The sequence below is a fragment of the Mangifera indica genome, chromosome 13 (genome assembly GCF_011075055.1).
Source record: "Mangifera indica cultivar Alphonso chromosome 13, CATAS_Mindica_2.1, whole genome shotgun sequence".
NCBI classification, from domain to species: Eukaryota; Viridiplantae; Streptophyta; class Magnoliopsida; order Sapindales; family Anacardiaceae; genus Mangifera; species Mangifera indica.
In genome coordinates, this window is record NC_058149.1 from 3,810,166 (window position 1) to 3,829,123 (window position 18,958).

General features: G+C 28.3%; 1 protein-coding gene across 1 annotated transcript; it reads right to left on the bottom strand.

The window, feature by feature from the left end:
* Positions 1–7,281: 7,281 nt before the first annotated feature.
* Positions 7,282–10,711, bottom strand: LOC123194030 (4-coumarate--CoA ligase CCL1-like). Its single transcript, XM_044607143.1, has 5 exons — positions 9,581–10,711; positions 8,721–8,919; positions 8,056–8,269; positions 7,857–7,959; positions 7,282–7,701 (listed from the first exon to the last, which is right to left on the bottom strand). Exons 1-5 carry the CDS (start codon positions 10,571–10,573, stop codon positions 7,582–7,584), a joined length of 1,629 nt encoding a protein of 542 aa, XP_044463078.1. The 5' UTR covers positions 10,574–10,711; the 3' UTR covers positions 7,282–7,581.
* Positions 10,712–18,958: the final 8,247 nt, after the last annotated feature.

An 18,958-nucleotide genomic window follows, 5' to 3' on the forward strand; every position in this document is an offset into this window, starting at 1 on the left:
CACTATCTTACCTGGGGGAAAGCACTTAATAAGAAAAGCCTGAGATAATGTCCTCAATGTAGTGAATGATCCTGGAGCTCTTAAATCTAACCATGTTGTTACTCTATCTCAAAGAGAAAATGGAAACAACCTCAACTTGATGGCATCATCTGAAACTCCATTGATTTTGAGAGTATCATATATCTGTGAAAATCTTTACAGATACACATATGGATCTTCAATTGTTAATCCCCCAAACTGATTCTACTGGGTCATTTGGATAATTAACGACTTGATCTCAAATTTATTTGTTGTCATAGTAAGTTTGACAACACTTGAAAACCCATCGTGAGCTCTTGGTGCGGTATAATCTTGAAATGTTATCTGATTGTTCATGTTTAACTAGTGATTTTCCATATCCAAGACAACATTGTATTCATCCTCTTCTTCTTGCTTGCTCCTTCGTAACTATTGGATGGTTCTCTTAATTTCACAATCAAATTCAAGTATTTCATAGTTTACCAATTTTGCCATACATTACTTAGGTGCCTGCAAGAAGAACAAGAATGAGTAAACTAAAAAAATTTTAAAAAAAATTAGGATAAAATAAAAAAAAGTTGAATTGAAATAACCAAAAAATAAAACCTTAGTCTAAGAAAGTCACAATTTATACTAATATTAACTAACATCAATCCCTGGCAACAACACCAAAAACTTGTTGTGTTTCATTTACAAGTGCACAAATCGTTAAATAATACTTAGATATCGATCTCACAAAGATTTGGAGCTAACTACTAATTTGTTTTATAACTTATATTATCTAGAGTAACCAAATTTAGTGTTAAATTAAATATTAAAGTAAACCTAATTAATTAAATTAATCTAATGCTAGAAATTAAAAAAAAAATCTATCTAATGAAACTTTCCTATCTATTCAATGGATATAGGAGTTAAGAATTCACTATCAATCCCACATAACTAATAGTGCTTGCAAATTCAACTAACTAATGATTTTGGTGTGCTTTGATTGTTGATTATCCTATTTCACCTAATTCTTATAAACATTAAACGAATACCTACTTCCGTGGTACTCAGTTAGTATAAACTCATTAAGTTTTGTGACAATCAATAATTTCATAAGAATTATAATATATTTTTAGGTTTAAAGATTGTATGAACCAGTTGTATATTTATCTTTTGATAATCTACGTCAACTTATAAACATATATGATATCAAACCATTAACATCACACAAGACTTTTAATTCCCAATCATTAAATTCCTTTTAATCCCTAGAAAATATGTTTAGCCACTCATATTAATAGCAACACAAAATAATGGACAAAAGCAGTCTATAATATATAAAGAATTGAAAAGTCAAGAGTTGGCCGGAAGTCTTGTGAAGTAATTAATCTTGATCTTTTTTATTCTTGATGTAATTTGCAAGTCTTGATCTTGAGTTTTTGCATTAAATCTTTAATCTCTAATGAGTTTTAGTTGGCTGGAAGGTTGAAGAGGCACATAGCAAGATTGTATTGGTTTATTGGTTTTGAATCAAATGGTGACAAATCACTGTTAATACACAAATTAATAATTATTATTAATACACATAATTTTATTAGTTTTGAAAATGTAATTTACATGATTTGTAAGTGTAAATATCTTGTGATTTTAGTTGATTATCCAGTAGGAACATTGTATTATGACTCTCAAGTTGGTTAACCAACTTTATATTCAAGTGATTGATATTTAACTCACCTCATTAATTTATTAATTAGAATAGAAACTTGAAATATAAATACATATATTATTACTTATTTCAACACAATTGTTGGGGCCTTAGGACAAAAACACTAAATTATATCCTCATTATATTGTAGTACATCACAATTTAAAATTTTCAAAGATTCCAAAATATAAAACAATCATCAATTATTATCGACTTCGTTTTAAAATATGCATTCTTTACTTAAAAATCTCATAAAATATGCCCTACTTCTTCAGTTTTACTTAAAATATTTATTGTCATCAACTAATATATCCAATTTAAAGTTTACAGTAACAACAGTAAAAATCAATTAATTAACTGTAATATCAACTACTATAAGAGATAATGTAAAGGTAGTAAAGAATGGATATACAGTAAATTTGTAACATAATTCAATTTATTACTTAAGAGCCTACATTCACGATTATGTTATTAATTATTCTAAGAAAGTGTTTTGGCAATGCAAGAACAGAAATTATAAGATCAATGTCTTGAAAAAGACTTGATTTTGGATGTGTATGTTGAAGGAAATGCTGAATATTTATAAAAGTCTTCTCATCTAATTTACGATAATTCTTATCTGATCTTAAGCGTTAGATGTTAGTTATACAAAGTATGTATATATAATTTCATTTTTCTTCTTTTTCCTCTCCTTCCCCTTTCTTCTATGAATGATCCTATATTTATAGGATAAAGAAAAATAGTTATAATTTTTATGCATTACAGTTTAAATTCAAATTTAAATAATAACTTTTTAATTCATTACATATTAAAGATAAATAAAAATAGATATTTTAGAAAAAAAGAATGTCAACTAATAGAACTACACTCCCTAAGCAAAGGAAATATATCTACAGGTCGAGGTGTAAAACTACTTTGTAGTTAATCACTTTTCTAAAAGTTACCCCATATGTTAGAGTATATGGTAAACAGTTCTAAAAATGTAATTATATTTTTATTCTCTATTTAATATGATATTTTGTATTTACCGTAAGAAAACCATAATAAATACGTTTTACTGTTTTAATTTTCAAATACTATTTTTTAAAATAAATAATAAACACTTTTTTATATTTTGAAAATAAAATTTTAATTTTTTATGTTAACTTTAGAAAACCCTAACTAGCTAGTTGTGAATTTTCAGTTTTCATTATGTGTTTATAAGGCCAAAGGATTATTTTCCACCCAAGTTTAAGTGTTATCCCAAAATCACACCTGTGAGGTTTGAAAAACCCAAAATCCTATTCATCTATTAAAAATATTAGTTTAGGTTAAGGTTTAAACCGTTCTTTTAACCAAATAAACTAAAATTTTATTACGTTTGCCCCATCTCAGCTTGAAAATCTCACAAATCCCCCCACTTAAAGTTTAAAAAATAAAAATTTCCCCCTTAGGGTTTGCAAATCATCATCGGACACGGTGAACTTCGTCGTCTCCAATGGCATTAGCTCTCCCTCCCGGCTTAGCTCTCTCTGCCGATCACTTTCTAGCCATTGACAAAGGCTAATTCCTCCGACGAAGATGAAAACGTCTTCGTCAGATTGTCTTCTTCTCAGACAAAGACGATTTCGTCTTTGTCCAAGAAGAAGATGACCGTCAGAGGTCTCAGACGATTACATCGGCTTCGTTTGAGACCTCTAACGGTCGTCTTCATCTCAAACGAAGACGATTTTATCTTTGTCAAAGGAATTAGCCTTCATCGGTGGCTGAGAAGTGATCGACAAGGATAGTTAAGTCGGGAAAGAGAGCTGACACCATCGGAGACAACCATCTCCGGAGACATTTGTAAACCCTTGGGGGGAATTTTAATTTTTCAAACTTCAAGTTGGGGGAAAATTGTGAGTTTTTAAGCTTAGGGGGTAAATATAATAAAACTTTAGGTTTTTAAAATTTTTTATTAAATAATTATTTTGCCCTAACCATAACTAAGATTTTTAACAAATGGGTGAGATTTTAGGTTTTTCAAACCTCACTAGTGTGATTTGCGATAGCACTTAAACTCGGAGGTGAAATAGTCCTTTGGCCTGTGTTTTTATAATATAGTGGTGATTGAATAACCAGACCTCACTAATCTATGTCGGGGGACAACGTGATGTGTTTTGTCCATCTAATTAATGAGACATTGTATCTTCACACCAGTTAGTGTCTAAGTACACCTTATCCAACCTCTTTTTCTTTTTTTTGGTTTATTTATTTATTTATTTATTTGTCTTTTAAATATATTCATTTAGCTATGGATTTTAGTCAATCGAATATAAACAATAATTAATTCAAATTTAATTCAAACCTATAATAATTAATTCAAACTCAATTTATTTAAGTTTGTTAAAAAAAAATTACATATATATATTAAAGAGCAAAAAAAAGTGTAACCTAAAAAATAAAAAAAGAATTGTTAGCCAAACAAACTCCAACTTCGGTATTGATTAATAACCAAGAGGTACTCAAAAAACTGAAATTACTTCAGCTTGACAAATTGGCTTAACTTGAATCCCTGCTTTCTTCATTCATAGTTTATTTGCTTTCCTAATTTTTTTTTTTTTTTTTTTTTTTGTTTTACAAACAAAGGGGTAGAAAAGAAAATTTCTATATTCGCTTATTTGGGAAACTGCTAAAAGACCATAAAGAGTGTTGTGAATTTCAGTTTTTGTATCCCAGGTAATATTAACAATATCTTAGTGTTTTATAAAAAATAAGTAATTATGCAGAAAGACTGATTTGCCCCAAAATAAGTAATAATAAATTTAGTTGTTAAGAAAAGAAATATATATCTGTCAAAAGCATTATACCCATCTAAGATTTAGTTTATTGATAAAATTTTATCCATTAATTTTTAAAAATTTAAATAACCACTTATTGTACAATCATGTTAACATTTTTTACTAATTTAATGACAAAGTATTGATTTATCTTTTTTTTAAATAATAATAAACTTAAAATTACTACTGTAAATCTGGGGGGGTTCATAATAATTAAATAATAAAATTAGGGTTGGATCAGTTTACAATCACTAATGCTATTTTCTTGGAAAAAGATGAAGTTCTTTACCTTCACCCAATGATGATGATGATGATGATGATGATGAAACTGTATAAACATAGTTAGATTTATTTGAGGTTTAGGAAAGGAGATCAAAAAGAAGAAGAATAAACAGTTTTAAATCAAAAGAAGAAATGAGATTGATGATAAAGAGTTATGCATCTAGAAAAAGAGAGTAAGAGATCGTCGAGATGGGGTTTGCCATGTCTTATTATCTTCTTCACCATCATTTAAATTTTCAATCTTTTGTTAAAAAGGAAATAGAGATGGTGATGACATCTTTTTCCATATTAATTAATTTTGAGTCCTACACATTTAAAAAATAATTATTTTAATAATAAAAATCTAGTTTTAATATTAATTAATATTAAAAGTATATGCTAAATTATATTTTTTTTAAGCTGAATTATCTTATTTATCCTTATCTCAAATGAAATTTATTTACTCTAACTCTAGATTAATAGATATTTGGATTCTTTAAAGTTAACGGATAAAACTTTATCAATAAACTAAACTTCGAAATATCAGCTAATAATATTATTACTATTTAAATTAATATTTATTATAAATATATATGATTTTATTAAAAGAAAAAAAGAAAAAGAATATCATACCACGAGGATCATGGATGTTCTTCAATAGTTGACCTAGGTTTTTAGGGAGCCAATTAAGCCTATAGTAGATCAATTTAGCCCAATGGTTAACGATGCCCAATATAAAACGGAAGCCCCAAGTTAAGAGTTTATTGTGGGTGTGAAAAAAATTTGTAAAGTTAAGTTTTGTAATTTAATTCTTGTTGACGGGTAACGAGGCCCAATATAAATTTTAAATTATAGTGTTAGAAATAAAAAGCCCGAATTATGTTATTTTTGAAGTTTTATTTGAAATATAATTTCTAAATACATTATAATTATGATCATTGGACTTGGCTAACATTGAGTTATGTTCATATCATATCAGTTTAAGTTTTGATTTAGAGACTTTTAACTCTAATCTAAATTAAAATTATATAAAAAATTTTTAACCTAACCTAACCTAACTGAACTATATTTGGTTGATTTGTTATATCCAGAATTGACTCAAATTTGTTATATTCACTCTTTTAAATGTTTTTAACATTTTAATTTCTTTATCAAACTACCTCAATCAATTATTAGTAAACATACTGTATAACATTTTATCTTATTAATAAATGGTCAAAAAATTATATACCAAAATATTTAAAACATGTTTACAGTCTTAATATTCAATTCTTAATAATAAAATAAAATTTTGAATAAAAATCAAGAATAATCGGATTAAGTACAACTATATGGAGACATAAATATATGTAATATGTAAAAATTTCAACGACAGATAACAATAATGCAAGGAAAGGTTGAAAACCTCAATCCCCATCCCGGTCCCCCAAGTGAGACTTTTTCTTGTCCTCACCTTGTCTTGATATGAGGGTAACAGGATGTTCTCATCCCCTCTCTATTTGAAAATTGTCTCTCCCCTTTCCCTCTTCATTTTTGCTTGAAAAATTCCTCTCCTATATTCCCTCCCTATCTCCACTAGAAAATTAATATTATACGTTAGAACAATAATAATTCAAAACTTTTAAGAGTATTTTAATTTTTAAAGATTTATGAGATATGTGGGAGAGTGAATAAACTAAGGAGGGGACAAACCAAAGATATATCTATTCTCATCTTCGATTATTGAGATTTTAGCAATATTTATCTTCATTCATGTCTATTCCTGTTATTAGGAAATCCCGGTTTTGTTAAAAGAAGGGCACGCTAGGGATCTAGTTTGATAGACCGAATTATGATCTTTAATTTCAATGACTCGTAAATACTTGTCATTCAATATTTCTTTAATTTGTTCCCAAAAAATTCTAATAAAATAATATTTCACTAAACATTTGAGTCAATTTTGATTAATTCAGAATATTTTCGGGTCAACCCTAATAATATCTAATTTAATTTTAAGTTAAATTGATTTGAATTAATTTTTTTATAAAAAGACTCAACTTTAATCAAAATTTGTTTGTATTGTATCATGTGAGGTTAATAGATCTTGTTAAAAATTATTAGCTGTAAAGTAGTCACGTTCAATGGCCCAATTAATTTGTTTCTTCATTCTCTTATGTTTTAAATTTTATTTATCAATAATTTATATTCTTAGAGCTCACCTTAGAAGAATATTTGCGGTTTAACTTTAAGTAATAAGTAGAAATAGTTCGAAGGCAACTTATTATTGAGATAGACTTGCCTCTAATAACATAACATAATCTTTAATAAAAAATAATAATAATCGTATATATAGATAAAATTTTCGCCATAAAATCTAAAAGTAATACTATATACATATATTTTAAATATATAAATAAGTACATATTTATATGTGTTATCATATGATTGGGTATTACTTTATATTTAATTAAAAATCACCAAATCATATGATATACATAGTATTATCGAAAATATAGTAAATCCGAAAACAACCCATTTTAACACTGCAACAGATAATACAATTAAATTGCCAAATGCTTTTGAGTTTTAACTTTGTCAAACATGATCCCACAAGGATACTTTTAATGACCATTAAACAATAAATAAATATACATAAAACCGATCCTCTGATTTCTCTCTTTGTTTGCTAGTTTCCCCAGAACAAACAAATTAAATTGAAGGCATGAAATTAAGGGAAATATTACTGTAAATTAGTTTTCCCCCTAATGAAGGGCTATTATGGAAAGAAAATCACTTCTATTTTTAGCCCAAGCCTTCAACGATGTCGTTTTATGACTAGTTGGGAACTCCAGCTGCTAACCTCTCTCTCAAGACTTTTCGCAATATTTTTCCTGATGGAGCTTTCGGAATCAAATCCGTGAAGAAAACCTTATTGATTCTCTTGTAGAAGATTACCTGCAGAATTTTCGAAAATAAATTCAATTTTCAAGTCTTAGTAATGCATAAGTTCAACAATAATTTATCAGCTATATGACTATCTCCTATCCAAGGTTTGATGAAATGACATAATCCAACCCTGTAAAGTTGAAAAGCAAACAATAATTTATCACCTGGTCGTAAATGTACTTCTTGATTTCCTCCTCAGTGATCTTAGAGCCGTTTGATCTGACGACAAATGCAACCGGAACTTCTCCTGCAGCCTCATCTTTCATTCTGAATAGTTAAAAAGAAATACCCTTTACTTGAATGAACATGTATGATATTTGTATTGAAGAATTTTTTATGCTGTAAACAAATGTATAGACTTACGGTACAACAGCGGCATCAGTGATACTAGAATGAGCAATCAACATGGCTTCAAGCTCAGCGGGGGCAACTTGGAAGCCTTTGTATTTGATCAATTCCTTCAATCGATCAACGATGAATAGTTCATCATCTTCGTCAATGTAACCTATATCACCTGTATGCAACCATCCTTCTTTGTCTATGGTATTCTCTGTGGCCTCTGGATCGTTAAGATAACCTGAACATAAATATATAAATTCATGAGTCTTGGACCTCAGAAATAAATAGGTATATTTTTTTTTATAATGATTAAAGGATTTAAAAGATTTTATACCTGAAAGTCTAACCAAAAAATTGGATACGGAATTGACCATGACATGTATATAATTGTATATATAAATAATAATAAATTATTATATAATTAAATAAGTTTAAATTAAAGATAAAATAATATGTAATTATATAATAATATATAATTATTTTTACATAAAATTATATATATAATTTTATTATTATCTTAATACTGTTCAAAGGTTACTCTGGACGCAACTCAGGTTGATTACGTCTCTTAAACACGTAAATAATAGCATATGCGAGGGCATTTGTTTGGACATTTAATGACACGTGGAGTATGTTTAAATATTAATCTTTTAATAAAATTAGAAGGTGAAACGGAAAGTCGCGTGTACCTTTCATGATCTGGGCACCCCTAATACAAATCTCGCCGGGTTGATTTCGGGGAAGCGATACTCCACTATCGGGATCGACGATTTTCATCTCGGCATTTCTGACTACAGTCCCACACGCCCCGGATTTTACCTCGAAAGGCTCCTTCGCAAACGCCAAGCACATTGCCAACAGTGGCCCAGCTTCTGTCATTCCATACCCCTACACGTGTCCAATCTTTCAATTAAGGGCAATTCCGTAATTCCAAAGAATGTTTGACTTTGTTACCATATTAAAAAATATTAAATAATAAATAAATTTACGCTTTGCCGTCTAATTGAAGACTTTAAAAAATAATAATATAATATAAAGAAGGGTAGGTCTGACTTCTTCTTCCTCTGACCTTACCCACCCAGATCTGAAGATTTTTCTTCAAAAAACAACTCAATAGGATTTATTAATTCTTAAAAAGTTTTATATATATATAAAATCAATAAAATTACATACCTTTAATTTTAATTGAATAATTTTATATATACAAATAAATTATATAAACTTATTCATATAATTTTATATAATAGTATTTGATCAAGTGATATTAAAATAAAAAATAAATAAATAATTATGTCAACTATTCACAAATTATTACTTTATTTTGAGATTTATAATTGTTTATGGTGAACCTTGCACCTTTAACTAACATTTAATTAACCGTTAATTCTCCCGCCAAAATATAAATAGAATTTTCTCTCCAGATATTCTTTAAATTAATTTTTTTTAATTAGGAAAAATAACATTAATGATTTATTATAGGCGTTTTAAATAATAAAATCACCTTTAAGCTAAATTTATCTAGAAAATTAATAAGAAATAAAAGTCATACCTGTCCAAGTTTAGCGTTTGGAATTTTAGCTCTGACGGCAGCCTCAAGCTCCTTCCCCATGGGAGCCGCCCCAGATAATACAGTCCTTATCGACGAGAAATCATACTTATCAACGTCAGGACTCTTGGCGATCGCCAAAACAATCGGCGGCACGAACGGTGCAATCGTCACCTTGTGTTTCTGAACCAACTCCGCTAAAGGAATGATCTCAAACTTTTGCATAATCAAGATCGCCGCGCCAACTCTGAGCGCGCAAAGCAACACCGAGTTTAGAGAATAAATATGAAACAAAGGCAATACACATAAAATCACATCCTCCTTGTGAAAATACAAATTAGGGTTTTCTCCATCAACTTGTTGGGCAACGCTGGTTACAAGTCCTTTGTGTGTCAACATGACTCCTTTTGGCAACCCTGTTGTACCCGAAGAATAGGGAAGCGCCACGACGTCGTCGGGGCTGATTTTGACTGCGGGAATTTGGCTCTCGTCCTCTTGAGTCAACTCCGAGAAGTGTGACCATTTCTCGTCGGGTGGTGAATCAGTGGTGATGATTTTGATCCCATTTTCTTCGGCGAAATCCTTCACTTTGGCGGCATAAACCGCTTGAGTAATGATAAGTTTCGCCTTGGATGCCGCTGCTTGTTTAGCGATCTCAGCTGGAGTGTAAAAAGGATTGGCCGTCGTACTGATAGCGCCGATATAAGAAGCTCCAAGAAAAGCAAAGACAAATTCGGGACAGTTTTGAAGCAAAAGCATTATAACATCACCTTTTTTTATACCAAATTTGGCAAAACCGGTGCCAACTTTACGAGCGGTGAGTTCAACATCAGCATAAGAAAATGATTCACCGGTGGAGCCGTTGATGATGCAAGGACGATCTCTGAATTGGGAGATGCTTTCGAAGCAATAAGAGTGTAAAGGGAGGTGATTAGGGATGTAAATGTCAGGGAGTTTTGATCTGAAAATGAAAGTATCTTCTTGTTTAGACTCCATTGTTGCAGACAGAGGCAGAAAGAGAAAAAGAAAGGGCAGGGAAGGTGAGTGTTTGGTTTGTGCTTCCCTTGTTGGTTTGAGAATTGGTTGAGCTGATATATAAGTAGGTGATGAAGAAGGGAGCCGGTGAAAGAGTGTTGAATTCAATTGAATTTGTCAAGGGTAAATATTAGAATGCCAGCCAAACCTGGTCATAATCATCGTGCAAGGAAAATATATTCAATAAAATACGGATATATATATATATATATATATATATATATAATGATATAACTAATCAAATTCTAGCATTACAGTTTCCTACCCAACTATATATTATATTAAATTTATTCAAATTCGTTGTATAAATTTTTTATTTTGTGTTAATATCATTGACTTTAAATATATATTATATGATTCATCGAATACCTTTATTTTTTAATTTTTCGAAACAGGGAACTATTTCACATGGATAAATATTTCAACATAAAAATTAAATTTTATATGAATATAAATTAATATATAATATAAAAATAATAAATACTAATAATATTAACATCATTTCTTTAAGGTAAAGAAAATAAATTATATGATTTCAGATGGAGGTTGGTGGAGGGGTATTTTGGGTATAACAATAAACGATGATGCAGTATGTCATGTTTGACTTTGAACAACTAATCATAAGCCACGTAGGATGAAACCTACCACGGCGTGCTTACCTTCTCTTCTCCCGTTGCAGATTGTGGGAGAGCTTGGTCCTGGTCGTTTGTACTAAACGACACCGCGGTCCTACTACAACACTTCATTGTACTTCGTACAAAAATCTGACACGTCAATCTCAGTATCTATTTCTTAATTTAAGAAGGAAAGGGCAAAGACAACTCCCACCACAAAGTTTTAACTCAAATTTAAAATCATATTTATAATAATTAAAAAATCTAAACTTTTATTTATAATCTAATTATTATTAATTTTTTATTAAAAGTAAAAATAAAATAATTATTTTATTATTTATATTAAAAATATAAAATTTATTATTTTTTCTCTTCGATTTTAAAAATTAATAATTTTACTATTATCTAAACTTTTTAAACTTTAAAAAATAATATTTTCACTTCCAAATCTAAGGTTTTTATATTTTCTTAACTCAATCGCCCACCAAAACTTTCAAAAATAATAATTTCATCTCTACTCTTCAACTTTAACTTCCAACATCCCTTTTGACGTTCTCCTTCTCTTGAACTGATGATAAATGTGATACGACAAAAAGATAAAGATCTCTTTGTTATATCACTATACGACGAAGAGGCATTGCTTCGTTATATCACCGTGATTATTTCTTATTGAAGTTACCAAATAATAACAATCATTAGGATTATTTATTTTATTTTGTTTTGGAAGTAAAATGAGTAGTATGACATTTAATAAAAAATGCTTAAACTTTAGTTTTTTCGATTGAAAATTTTATGCAAAAAATTTCAAAATTTAATTATGTTAATAGAAAAATAAAAAAATTCGGTCTCTTCACTATAAAGGTAAAGGGAAAAAAATAGGGGTTAATACTTCTTATATTTTTTTATTATTTATTCCTAGCCATTTAAGTAATTTTCATTGAGGTTAAGAAAAAAAAGAGGAAATTACTTTTCAGCTAGGGTTTAAAAATTATTACTGGGATGTCAATAACATCAGCCATATGTTAAACAAATTATAAATAAGATTAATAATCTCGATTTCGACCTAATCTTATATCTCCAAACTCAAGAGGAAAAGATGGCTGCAAAATGCAGTTCCTGTTGAGTAGGAAAAGGATAGACAAATTTATTTAGGCACGAAATAAAAGTAGGTGAAAGCATGCATGGGGCAGTTTCAATATTGAGTTTGAATGTTAGAGTTGAGCACCAATTAGTTGACCAAATTACTATTCATAACTTTTCTAAAATAATATTGTTATTATTTTATTTTTTGAAGTTCGAATTCAGCTAAATATATAAATATTTTATATATTGATCTTTCTGAATAATTCACAAACATGCGTGTTATTATTATTATTATTCTTTGATTGGAAGTGTTACAGAAGTTTCCTTTGAGTTAGTTGATACTTGACTCTTAATTTTTGCTTTATATGTTATAAAAAAATATTTTAAAGAAAACATGAAGCTCGAGGGGTATTTTATAAACGATACTATGAGTGTCTGCTTTTAAATACTCAATTATGAATTTAAATAATGTATCGTTATATGATTAGATTTTATTTTATTCTTAGTTGAAACATGATTCCTAAAAAAAGAAGAAATAAATAAATTTGGATATATTAGATGTAATTGTTGTAAATTGATATAACCAAAATGAAGGCAAACAATATGTCATAGTAATGTCAAATACGGTAATTCAAAAAACCCATAAAATAAACTCACATAAAGATGCAAAATATTCTTTAAGTCTTAATATACATCAAATCAATGTGAAACTTTAAATATGTGTAAACATTGTTCTTGAATTTTAGTAACCCTAAATTTGCCCTAATTATATTTCTAAGAAATTAGAACTTATAATGATCACAAATTAATTACATTTAGTCATACATAACTCCATTGATGATTTAATAATTTTCATTCTTTTGACATGTTCATTAAATGTCTTAAGTGGCAATCATTTAGTTAATGGATCTATGATCATAAGGTTTGTGCTAATATGTTCAATTGACATTGTTTGTTTATGAACTTCTTTCTTAATGGTAAAATATTTCAATTTCATACGCTTAGTACCCTTAGAATACTTGTCATTTTTAGAGAAGAAAACCGTTGCAACATTATCACAATAAATATTCAGTGGCTTGACAAAATAGTCAACAGTCCCAAGCCCTGAAATAAAATTTTGCAACCATAATCCTTGAACCACGACCTCAAAATATGTCACAAACTCAAACTTCATAATGGAAGCATTAATAACAGACTGTTTTGCATTTTTCCATGAAACCGCTTCACCTGCTAATAAAAATAAATATCCAAAAGTAGATTTCTAGTATATGCACATCCAACAAAATTTAAATTTGAATTACCTATGACCTCAAGATCATTAAATCTCCTATAAGTGAACATATAATTTTTCGTTTCTTATAAGTATCTCAGTACTTTCTTTGCAGTTTTCTAATGGTCCATCTCTATATTACCTTGATACCTACCCATAATCTTGATAACAAAACTGATGTTTAGTCTAGTACAAGTTTGAGCATATATTAAGGTTTCTACAACGAATGCATAAAGAATTCATTCCATTTGAATGCATTACAATTCATTTCTTGGGTAGTGCATAAGACTGAATTTATCCCCTTTCTGAATTAGAGCAATATTAGCAAAACAATTATCCATTTGAAATCTCTTTAAAATTTTATTAATGTATTGTTTCTCAAACAATCCTAACAATTCTTGTGACTTATCACAAAATATTTCTATTCTTATCACATAGGATGTCTCACTCATATCTTTCATTTCAAAATTCTTAGAGATAAATATTTTGGTTTTATACATCATATCAAGATCATCAGTGGCCAATAAAATATTGTCAACATACAAAATAAGAAACATAAATTTGCTCCCATTGACCTTCTGATAAATACACTAATAAACAGTGTTATATTTGAAACCAAACAATGTAATGATATTATTAAACTTGAGGTACCATTGTCTGGAAGCTTGTTTAAGTTTATATGTTGACTTCTTAAGTTTACACATCATTTGTTCTTTTCCTTCAACTATGAAACTTTAGGTTGTTTTATATATGACTCCTCTTCTTTGTTCCCATTGAGAGAAGCAGTTTTCACATCCATTTGTTGTAATTGTAAATCATAATGAGCCACCTTGTCATAATAATTCTAAATGAATTCTTTTTAAAAACCAAAGAAAATGTTTCTTTATAATTGATGTCATCTTTTTTAGTAAACCTTTTGACAACAAGTCTAGCCTTGTACCTTTCAATATTACCTTTCAAGTCTCATTTGGTTTTGAAGATTAATTTACATCTAACATTTTTACAACGTTCGGGTAGTACTACATGATCCCAAACTTCAGTAAACGACATTGAATTTAACTCTTTTTTCATGGCTTCTAACATTTGTTAGAATTGGCACTTTCCATGGATTGTGAAAACGAAATTAGATCTTCATCAACTCCTAAATCATAATCAAATTCTTGTAACTAAATCACATATTCATCCGAAATGACTAATTGTCGTACTCTTTGAGATATTCTTAATACTACTTCTTGTGGTTCAAATACTGAAGACTTATTAACAATAACTTCATTAGGGAGTATTAGTTATTTGTTTACTTGTTCTTGTGTCTTGCTTAAACATTCTACAACCAAAAGAACAGCAACATGAGTAGAAGTTATAGGTAAAGGAGATTAAACCTTAACTTCTTGGATTTCTAATTTATGTGGTTCCATATTGCCACTAGTCTCGCCATTTTCAATGAATCAAATATTTTTAGTTTTTATTATTTTCATACTATGGTTAGGACAATGAAGTTTAAACCCTTTTAATTTTTTAGGATAACTAATAAAGAAATCATTAGTTGTTAATCTAAATTCTTTTTATGTGAATCATAAATCTTTATTTCTATCGGACAACCTCAAACATACAAGTGCCTTAAAGTAGGTTTCTTTCTAGTCCACGGTTCAAAAGGAATCTTTAAATTAGCCTAACTAGGAACCTTGTTTAATAAATATTCAATAGTTTTTAATGCATACATCCACAATGATAAAGGTAAAAATGAATTACTTACCATACTCATAACCATATCCATTAGGGTACAATTACATCTGTCTACAACATTATTTTGTTGTAGCATATCAGACATTGTGTATTAGCAAATATACCAAGATTTTGTCCTGATTCATTATATCTTCCATGATACTTACCACATCTGTCAGATCTAATAATTTTTACCTTTCTATCAAACTGAATCTCAACCTCATTTATAAATATCTTTAAGTCATCTACTGATTGAGATTTCTCATGTAGCAAATAAATATAGTTATAACGTAAAAAATAATCTATAAAAGTGATAAAGTATTTTTCTTTTCCAAAGGATATAACATCAAAAAGTCCATATATGTTTGTGGATTATTTTAAGGAATTTTGTGCTTTTTATGGTTGTTTTCTTAGTTGTGTGACTAGTGTGTTTACCTTTAATATAGTCTACACAAATACCAAGATCAGTAAAATTCAAATTAGAAAGGATTTCATTCTTTACTATTTTTTGTGTTCTTTCCTTTGATATGTGGCCTAAATGTTTATGCCACAAATAAGCAAAACTTTCATCCACAAAGGCATGTTTTATACTAATACTATGATACAAGGTCAATAATGTCTCAACAAACAAATTATCAAGTTTCAACTTATATCATCCATCTTAAAGCACACCAAAACCAATAAGACAGTTATGTTTAAATGAACTGAAACATCCATTCCCAAATTTAAATCAATATCTTTTCAAATCAAGTTTAGATAAGGACACTAAGTTTCTGAAAACTCAAGTACATAAAGAGTTTGAAATAAATTTAAATGATATCCAGCATTTAAAATTAAATAGTAGGTCCTGATAGCTTCAACTTGAGCTTTGACTATATTCCCCATGAACACAAATTTTTCATTATCATTTATGGTTCGGGTCATAAGGAATCCCTACAATATATTTGAAATGTGAGTGGTACAATTAGAATCAATCAATCGAGTGTTGTAAGAAACTTCTAATAAATTTGATTCAAAACATATTAAACACTAGACTTACCTTTCTTTTCAAACCATATCTTACATTTCAAATAATCCTTTTGAAAGTGTGCAAGTTTTCTGCACAAATGACACTTATCATTCTTTCGTTCCTTCTTGTGGATCGGGGCAGACGATTTTTTTATCTCAAGTGATCTTTTGCCTTTTCCAAACTTTTTTCCTGATGTCCTTTTAGCTCATGATGATGAGCCTACAAGATTGACTTAATGAACTCCTTGTAATATAAGTCTTGCCTCTTCCTGAACAAGCATGATTTTAATTTTGTCAAATTTTATTTATCTTTAATTGTGTTATCATTAATTTGAAATGAATCATACTTAGGAGTTAAGGAATTAAGAATGAATTGAAGAAAAGAAACTTTCATCCACAGTCATTCACATGGTCCTCAACCTTGCTATTAGATTGGCCATTTTAGTCATATGTCCATGCATAGTACAAGAACCATCAAACTTCATGTTGGTAAGTGTACTAATTTATGTTGCAAAACAAGGCCTATCAGTAGATTCAAATTGAGAAGCCTCTTCAAACAACTTCATGCATTTCTTAGTATTATCAGTGTTAATAATAGTCAACTTAATATTGCTAGCCACTGTTATCTACATGAATTTAAGACTTAATCTATTTGATATTTCCCAAGTTTTATGGAAATATTTCTTTTCAGCTGTAGTAGCCTCAGTCAATTCAGTGGACTTATCATAAAGAAGAGACAGGTTCAAGTCTAACACTCCAAAGTTAAACACAACCTACTCTTTCTATTCATTAAAGTTTAGTTGGTTAAATTCTATAACAAATTAAGCCTATGAATATAGTGAAATAGGAATTGATATTACAAAATAAAATAATTAACATAAAACTCACACACAATAATGTTTTAAGTAATTATATAAATATATAATACAAATTCAAATTATTTTATAATGTTAAACACTAAATGCATGTCATTGTTCTCTTTTGGGAGTTACAACAATAAACGATTTTAACCATAATTGATATTTTTATTTGAAAAACTTAAATTGATTTTGTCATATACTCTGATTAGATATACTTGTTACCTTTGGATATACTAAACTTGTCTATATTTATTTACCACAATTATATTCATGATTTTAGAAATAATTAGTCTACCTTTGGCAACCCTTAAATATTTTATAATTAATAAACCTCAATCACTTATATATAAATATTTTATATCTTTATGTTATTTTGGCAATATCGCATAACTACAAGTAATTGAATTTATTTTTATTAATTATTTGACTTCCACTAAAATTTTTTAGAAACCAACTAAAAATAAATTCACCCTATTTATTGAAGTAAATCTCCCTTCTAAATGTGCTAGTTGTGGGGCACCAAGACGCTAATTGCCTCCCCCCGAACAACACACAGATGCCAAAATCACAAGCAATCATCAACTCTAACTCAAACACCACACAACCAAATCCAACATCAATTAATCCACATGATAAATAGTTTAAAGTCATATAACCAGACTATGATATCACAATAAAACCAAATATTATAATTCAAGAAACCCATAAAATAGACTTATATGAAAATACAAAATATCATTTAAGTCTTAAAATGCATCAAATCAATGTCAAATTTTAAATATATATAAACATTGTTTTTGAATTTTACTAACCGTATATTTGCCCTAATTCTTTAAAACTTACCATTATCATAGATTAATTAAATTTAGATATGTCTAACTTCAATCGTGATTTGATATAAGATTTTAGTTTGATTATTGAAGAATACAAAATCAGTTTTTCTCTTTTTTTTCCTGTGGATTTTTTGTGTAAACTAATGATGAATTATTTAATCGCATTTAGGTAGAGAGAAGACTAATTTTACATAATTATTAGGAAAATATTAATTACACTCCATCAAAATCACTTTATATTGATTAATAATACTTTAACCCATAATTTATTATTAATCTTATAATAATTTATATTAATTACACATTAATTAAAATATTCGTACATTTCAAATTTTGGTATTATATTTGACAATTTGGCAGTCTATATTCTATAAATGACGCAGATTATTTTTTCCAAGAACAATTGGAACACTTCCTTTCTAACCCAAAGAACTGATGTTAAATAGTTTTCAAACGATTATTTATTAATTAATATTCGATTCAATGGTCAAAGATTATCAACAAAAAAATATTTTGTTTGCAAATTTACATATTAAGAATAAAGGTTGAAAATGAAAATAAAAATAAAAATAACTATTCGCGAAAAGATTTAGCCATTGTAATTAACTTGCCAAATGACTATTTTCCACCCGAAGTTTATTGAAATGATGTGCTGAGTCTCAAAACTAAATTCTCATTTGTTATTATCACTTTTATTAATGAGTTTTGTTAAGTGAAAAAATATAAAAGTCTTTTTTTACATATATATTTTTATTTTCTTATTAGTTATATTTTCTGCTTTTTCTTTATTTTTCTCTTTTTTTTCTTTCTTTTTTTCTATTTTACCTTTTCAAAAGTTTATAGGGTAATCTGTAATTTTTACAAGTATTAATTGGAGTGTTAATAAAAATTTTCAGAAGAATTTTGGAAATTTAAAAAAGTTTAGATTGTTATAAAATAATGTAATTTATAACATT